The 8,332-nt window shown below is 39.9% G+C and overlaps 1 protein-coding gene across 2 annotated transcripts; it reads left to right on the forward strand.

The window, feature by feature from the left end:
• Nucleotides 1-2,742: 2,742 nt before the first annotated feature.
• On the forward strand, nt 2,743-6,947 carry LOC309326254 (C-C chemokine receptor type 4-like). Of its 2 annotated transcripts, none has more exons than XM_081834839.1 (2): nt 2,743-2,881; nt 5,172-6,947. In XM_081834839.1, the coding sequence occupies exon 2, from the start codon at nt 5,186-5,188 to the stop codon at nt 6,260-6,262; it is 1,077 nt and encodes a 358-aa protein (XP_081690965.1). In that variant the 5' UTR covers nt 2,743-2,881; nt 5,172-5,185; the 3' UTR covers nt 6,263-6,947. The 2 variants fall into 2 exon arrangements, with proteins under 2 accessions (XP_081690965.1, XP_081690966.1); XM_081834840.1 differs by lacking the exon at nt 2,743-2,881 and adding an exon at nt 4,357-4,364.
• Nucleotides 6,948-8,332: the final 1,385 nt, after the last annotated feature.

An 8,332-nucleotide genomic window follows, 5' to 3' on the forward strand; every position in this document is an offset into this window, starting at 1 on the left:
CAGTTGCCTCGTCTTGCCTCATGGGTAAGCAGGCCCTGGTTATTAAAGATAAAATAACTATGCATATTGAAGAACCACCTTTAATGAGGCAGAGGCAGCTTGACTTCTGCAAGGGCTATTAGCGTTCTTTGAGGGTATCAGCAAACATACAGATACAAGAGATCGGTTTGGCACATAGTACTTGGTACCTCATCAAAGATTCCTGAGTAAGCTTAGCAGCCGAGGAATAAGAGGAGAGGTCTTCTTGGGGATCAGGATTTGGTTAAGTTTCAGCAAGCAATGGGTAGCAATAAATGGACAGTTCTCCGAATGGAGAAGGCAGGAAGGGAATGTGTTGAAATTTCGAGCTCTCCTGTACCATTAAACTAAGTCCTTGGGGGCAATCCATTGAAATTAATGAACCTATGAGAATCATAGAGTTGCAGAGTTGGAAGGGATCCTGAGAGTCATCTAGTCCAGTGTTTCCCAACCTTTGGTCTCCAGCTGTTTTTGGACTACAACTCCCATCATCCCTAGCTAGCAAGACCAAAGGTCAGAGATGATGGAAATTGTAGTCCAAAAAGAGCTGGAGACCAAAAGTTGGGAAACACTGATCTAGTCCAACCCCCTGCAATGCAGGAATCTCAACCGGATCATACATGATAGGTGGCCATCCAAGCTCTGCTTAAAAGCCTCCAAGGAAGGAGAGTCCCAAGAAAGTCCATTCCACTGTCAAACAGCTCTTACTGCCATCAAATTCTTCCTGATGGTTAGAATCTCCTTTTTTGTAACTTGAATTCATTGGTTCAGGTCCTACCCTCCGGAGCAGGAGAAAACAAGCTTGCTCCATCTTCCATGTGACAGCTCTTCAGATATTTGAAGATGGCTATCATTTGTCCTCTTGGTCTCTTGGTCTTTTCCAGGCTAAACATACCCAGATCCTTCAACCGTTCCTCATAAGGCTTGGTTTCCAAACCCTAAATCACTTTGGTTGCCCTCCTCTACATACATTCCAGCTTGCCAACATACTTCTTAAACTGTGGTGCCCAGAATTGGACACAGTATTCCAGGTGTGGTCTGACCAAGGCAGAACAGAGAGGAACTATATTTTCCCTTGATCGGGATGCCATACTTCGTGGCTATTAACGTCCAGTGACATAGCGTGTGTTGCCAGCTCCCGGGGCTGCATAGAGAGCTGTGCATGAGGGACGGTATCGGACCGAGTACACATGCGTATTCAGCTGCTTAACGGTGTCCATGTTGCCCAGGAGATCGCAGCTACAGAGATAAGAAAAGAAGAGTTGTTCTGTTGCCTGGAAAGGTCACTTCCTGGTTCATATGTTGAAATTGTTTTGAATGGAGCCCAGCAACGGAATCACTCAGCTGTATTGAGGTAGCACCGGCTGTCGAAGTTTTGTGCCCCTAACAATTTTGCGCCCAGGACAACCTTACCTGTGGGTTCCCCCACACTACACCACTGTTGACATCAAAGGATCTACTCTGAGTAGAAGTAGCACTTAATACCACCCACTTATGTCAGAATACTTGTGGTGGGAGGAGAGATAATTTTGGAGGCTTCTGCTGAAATGAGAGGGTGGTTGTGCCTTGCTCAAGGCTTCTGTTGCTCTCTGATACTAGTTGCACAATTCCCTGTTTAGTTTGAAAGAGATTCTTTAACAACATCATCATCTTCATTGTAGTGGTAGGGTTAGAATTGCAGCCTCTCTGTGTGTGTGTTTCTCAGTTCCCCGTTTACTCTGGAGATGTTTCACCAATTCATAATCAATAATCATTGTAGTACTGCGGTCTGTGTGCTTTGCTGAATGCTTTTGTTGTTCCATCATTATCATCATCGGACAATAAAACACAGTGGTGTTGAATGAATGTTTTGTCATCCTCTTCATCGTTATTATTTTGATGATCACAGCACATAATGGTGAACGATGGAAATTAACGGCTCTAACTAGTCATTCATTAGTCAAACAAACTAACAAACCAACCAACCCTCAGAGAGAATTAAAGAATGAAATCATCAGTAAAAATTGTTTTAAAAAAACACCCAATTTTTTTAAAAAAACAATTCTTCGAAAGATAAACTCATCCATAAACTAAAAACAGATTGGTTGCATAATTAATTGGGGTCATTAGAGGAAGCATCGATTTGAGCTCTGTGTCTGTTATGCGGTTTTTATTAGTTTTTACTAGTTTTATCAGCTTTTTATTAGCTTTTATCAGTTCTAGTATTTTATTGCTCGGTATCTTTTTCTTATAATCACAAGTTTAAGCTAAAAGTTTTAGAGAAAGCCCTGGAAAGTCTCAGAGAAAGCCTTAATTAGTTCCAGCTCGACTCAGTCTACCAATTTTTTAAAAACCAATTCTTCGAAAGAGAAAATCATCCATAAACTAAAAACGGATTGAAACATGCTACATGTCTGGATAAGATTGTCTAAACAAAAATGTTTTCAGTAGACACCCAAAGGAGTACAGTGAAGGCTGTGAACTATAAGGCATTTTAATTTGTTCGATTCAACTATTTCTGAATGTATGATAGAATAAAATGTTAGGCAACAGGACTCATGGCATAGGTGCAGCCTATTGAACCCCTGTTTTCATTCCACCTCCTGCCAATTTCAGAAAAGCAGTGCCTCCACAGTGCTAAAGGGCTTGAAGAAGCAAGCTCAGAGGTGGGCAATGATGCTTGCTATGACGACTAATTTTAAAAGGTCAGATTAAAATGTAATCTTCACAAGAACCAGAAGCAATTACGTGGATCATTCCATGCCACTCTACTTCCTCATTTGCTGACTTCTGTTTATCTCACGAAGCACACCACTTCCTTAGAGAACAGAAGGCACATCACCCTCAGGCAAGACACTTCTTAGCATCTAAGAAAGGCAAAAAGGTATGTGCAAAATATGCCTCATATGTACTTTGACCATTGCTGTCATAAAATGATTGCACAATTTTTTATGCTGCTGCATTATTTAATTACTTAAAAGAATGACACTCACACAATTGTATATAATAATGTGTGATGGAGCAAGGGAAGCTTGCAAATGTAAATATATTTACAGTAAGGGATATTTACGCTGTAATTGTATTAACTGAAATGTATGTAAATGGATCTTTATTTTTTATTTGTGGCCTGATCCTGTGCATGTTCCTTTGGAAATATGGGGGTTTTCAGTGCCATCCAATGCATGTTGACTGAGAAATAAATCCTACTGAGATCAGTCAGACTTATTTCTTCAGGTAGGCATGTCAAGGAATACAGCTAGGGATAGCATATAAATTTGATTCGGGATGCATTTAAAGTCAAATCTGCCAAATCTACGCATTCCAAAACAAGACGTCAACTGAAAGAAGAGCTGTCCCTCGAAAGTCACACTTATCTGAATTTTACAATGCAATTCTTGGAGCAAACAAGGTTTACAAAAATGCCTATATGTGGCGCAGGTATGTATAAAAATGTGTTAGATTAGCAAAAACGGCTTGCAAAAATGTGCACATGAGTCAAAACTGCATATAAAAATGTTTATTAGGAGAAATTCAAACCCATAAATGGGTGGATTTTCATGTCCATTTTTTTATATAAAAAAGCTACTGTAATTGATTTAAAATGTAGAGAAATGAGAAACTGAGAGTACTAAAAGTGGCAGATCTTTCTATCCTTAATTGCAGCCTTATTCATATGTAAGTGTGCACAGGGTAAGTGGACAAAACCTGAGAATTACATCCATTTCAGATATACAGTTCAGCATAGCAAAGCTTCTTTACAGAGCCACTTCCTCGAGGTTAACAACTACTTAATTTCTATGTACGTTGGTCCTCTTTGTTCATAAAATAAAAGTGTGCATGCAAGGAAAAAGACAGTTAAGTCTACTCACTTGATAAGTGGGTGATTTGTGAGTATCCACACAAAAAAAGCATTTGGAAAAATCTGAACATGGTAGCCGTAACCTCTGATGAACTATTTGTACTCACCTGGTCATGTGCATAAACTGTCATGCATAGCAGTTGATTTTTAGCTTCTGGGAAAAACAGTGTTTTCCAAACACCCACGAACCCTGCATTAGGCAGTGGATGCACATGACGTCCTTTTCACAAGGAGGGGATTATCAGGCACAGATTTCCCCCATGCAGCGAGTAGACAGCTTCTGCTTCTGGTTTCTGAACTGCACCTATGGTAGCAGGTTGACATGCTTATAATATTAGTATGTGACAATATCGATTTCCGTGCCATTAAAAGTTTTGATCTGTAGAGTCCTGCATGTCAACCTTCTGCTACAGGATCTGGAGAAATCTTATCTGACCCGTTGACATCCTTACCATATGGTAATATGAAGAGGTCACTGCTGAGACCATGCCCTTACTGGTTTCATTGGGTATTTCCGTCTGTTTATTTCTTTATTTCATAGAATGGATATACTGCTGGGTGGTAAAAACTATGAGTACAGCAAGGTGAATTAATGACAGACATCAGACTGTTTCTCTGTCCAGCAGAACCCTTCAAAACAAAATTGCGAGCCCTGAAACAAGCTCAAGTAGAGCAGTTGGAAGCAGTCTGTGTGGGTTAGCCATTGCATATGCTCTATCTCTCAGTAAGATTCAGCACTAGAAATAGTTATGCTCTAGATATTTATGAAAGAGGTGAAAAGTTCCTGAAAATAATTGCCAAACCTATAAAGCAATGAGAAGCATAAGATTAAGAAAGATAAGCCAAAAGTTTCTTAGCCCCTCGTTGGTCAAAAACTGGCCATTGCGAAAAAAAGTCATTTATCTATTGCCAAGTTTCTATTGTTTTATTTAAAAGAAATGTTTAAAAAAAATCTAAATTCTTTTTTAGAAATCCTTAGGAATCCCTGGCAATCAGCTCTCTGTGGAGCTGTAGGCTTCTCACTCCTGCATTCTCATTCTGTTTTTTAAATATTTGCTCAAAATAATCATTAATAGTGCAATCTTTAGAAGTTTATCCAGAAGTAAATTCCACTTTCCATGGGATTGTCTCTTAGATAGGTGTGCACAGGATTGCAATTTATGGCTGTAGCCATAACCCCATTTATCTAGCAGTAAGCCCCATTGCATTCAATAAGGTTATATTTCTGAACAGACAAGGATTGTGCTGTACGTTACCCTGGGTAGGGGGTGGAGAGAAACCTTTCAATTTTGACTCACTTCATCCTTCTATTTAGGTTCCAAAAAGAAAATGACCTCTACTGACGAAGCATTGGCTGCCACAGGGTGGGACGCATCATTTTCCACCTATTATAGCTACGAGGATGATCCTGAACCATGCAGAAAAGATGAAGTGAGGCATTTTGAGTCCTGGTTCCTTCCCATGTTTTTCTCACTCGTGTTCCTGCTTGGCTTGGCAGGGAACGCCCTCGTTGTCTTGGTCCTGTTTAAATACAAGAGGCTCAGGAGCATGACGGATATCTACCTGCTCAACCTGGCCATCTCTGACCTTCTTTTTGTCTTTGCTCTTCCCTTCTGGTCGTATTACGTGGCCGACAAGTGGGTGTTTGGAGACGGCTTGTGTAAATTTGTCTCTTGGGTGTACAAGATTGGATTTTTCAGTGGGATCTTCTTCATCATGCTCATGAGCATCGACCGGTATCTCGCCGTCGTTCACGTCGTGTTTGCCTTGAAAGCAAGAACCGTCAGCTACGGCAGCCTTGCCAGTGTTGTTGTGTGGCTAGTGGCCATCATGGCGTCTGTCCCAGAGCTGATATTTAGCAAGTCTGTTAGCTACTATAACTACACCACGTGCAGGGCAGAATATCCTAGGAATGACACAACTTGGAACCTTTTCACCTCCTTGGAGATCAACATTTTAGGCCTTCTGATGCCATTCATTGTCATGTTATTTTGCTACACAAGGATAGTCATGACCTTGCTCTACTGCAGAAATGAAAAGAAGAAGAAAGCTGTAAAGATGATCTTTGCTGTTATGATTGTGTTTTTTGTGTTTTGGACCCCTTATAGCATTGTACAATTCCTACAATGTTTGGCTGAAGTGGGCATTTTTGAAGGATGCCTGACCAGCAAAAACTTGGACTACGCAGATCAGGTGACTCAAACTCTAGCATTTTTCCATTGCTGTCTCAATCCTGTTATCTACTTCTTCATGGGACAGAAGTTCAAGAAGTACATCAGATTGTTCTTTAAGAAGTGTGTCTTCTCGAAAATATTTTGCAAATCTTGCGGACGCCCCGATACATTCACCTCTGAGTCATCAGGCTCAATCTACACTCAGTCCACAAGTGACGAAGAGCCCCTCTGAAAAGCCTGAGGTTGTCTCGTGTGAGATCAGGCCAAAATGTGATGCTATCTCAGGTATCAGAACAATTGTGAGTTTGTTTTGCTGTGTGTTGACAAATAAGCACAGCCTAAGCGGAAAGCTTTGGACATGGAAAAGGAAAAGGAGGAAGCCATCTTGGGAACAAGAATTCTCATTTTACTCCATTTCAGTTCAGACAACTTAAGCACCTGAGCATTAGGGATAGGCAAATTTCTCAATATCTGTTTATTGTTTTTCTATCTTAAGTCTACTTCTCCAGGTTTCCACAATGTTCTGATAAACGCCTTGGAAGAAAGTACTCATGAAAATTCATCAGGATTTTGGCATGAATTTCCCCCAGTGCCCAATTGTTGAATTCAATTTTTATACACATACTTAGCTGGGGAACCGTGTTGCAAAATTCAGAAAAGGGCAAATTTCAAGAGATGGTAGTGTTTCAGTTGACATATTGTTTCATAAAATTCAAATTCTTCAAACTCGCCTTTAAATGCAAACTGAATCAAATTTCTATGCCATCACTCTTCATAATCTTATGAGTTTCTTTTCAAGTCATCACATGAGATCTACTTCCCAAGTCCTTTTTGGGCTTCCACCCACCTCCTTTCAGTGAGAGGATCGCTTTAAACCACTTCATAGTTTATTCTTTTTCTAAAAGAAACACACCACCTGTTAGCTATAATACTTCTAAATGTGATCTGAACTGCTCTGTATCTCAGGTCTGGCTTACAGTTATTTTATTTGCCCATGTTGGCTCTGTAAACTGTCGACTTATTCATACCTCTCAACTGCCCAAAATATGAACTGCATTCTTTTGCATAGGTATGTGATTAAATGCAAGTCCGTGGGAACGTAGGACTCACTAGGTATTGCCGCTGTTTCCAGGTTAGACTGTCTCCCTATTAATATAGGGCCATCTACATGATGTACTCCCCTGTTGTCCCTGACCTGTCCCCCTTAGTGTGGGTGGGTGTGTTGGCCATTTTGGACTTTTATTGAAGTTATTTCAGTTAAAAGAAATAAAGTGCTACAGAGAAAAAAGAAGGAAAAATGAGAGGGAAAGCAACAACAACAACAACAACAACAAAGATACATATAAAAGTGAAAATGTGTGTGTGCTCTCTCTATGAGAGATATTCCCATACATTCTTGCATAAATTGGTATAGTGTTATTGTCCCAGTGCTTGTGTAAATGTTAAGAGCCTACTACATTTTGTATAAGCTCTTCCCAAATATCCATTCATGAATTGCAAGTGATGTCATATCGTCAGTTCATTGACTGAAGGGTATCATACCTTTATTTGTTTCCCAAATCCTCAGTATCAATCTCTTGGCCACCATTAGGGCATGGAAAATCCATTTCCGTTGTCCCATTGATAATTTCCACACTGCAGGTATATACTGTATTTTTCTGTGTATAAGATGCTCCCATGTATAAGACGCCCCCTATTTTGGGAGACTCGCCTACAAAAACATTGTAATTTGGGTGAATGCTAAGAAGGATGCTAGATTATAAAAAACTGGCCACCACTAAATTAGATTTGAAATTTGATGATAAGTGAGACTAAAGAAAATATAAAATTTTTTGGAAGAAGTGCTAGATTATATTTGAATGAGTGGACATGAGATTGTAAACAAGTTGATAATTTGTTTGGAAAAAACTTTTAACGATGTAAATGGGAGCGGGAGACGTGAGGGAGCCCAAAGAAGTGATGAAATTATGTCTGTGATAGAAGTAAGACTGTTTATTATTTGTGCATTTATATTTAAAAACTTTAATAAATATTTATAAAAAAAAAAAAAAAATATTTTGGGAGACTCGCCAAAGCCAACAGCAGCTGGCAGTTTCATGCCCAATTGACACAGCAGCAGCCAATCCACAGCAGCCCTTGCCGCAGCAACCAATCATCCACCAAATCGCCACTGACAAGCTCCTGCTCACGGCTGCAACCAATCACCAGTCCTCCCTATGCACTATCCGTGTATAAGATGACCCCCTTTTTAAACATTATTTTAGAGTAAAAAAACCTCGTCTTATACATGGAAAAGTATGGT

The sequence above is a fragment of the Podarcis erhardii genome, assembly GCF_964252035.2.
Source record: "Podarcis erhardii genome assembly, chromosome: 12".
Classification (NCBI taxonomy): Eukaryota; Metazoa; Chordata; class Lepidosauria; order Squamata; family Lacertidae; genus Podarcis; species Podarcis erhardii.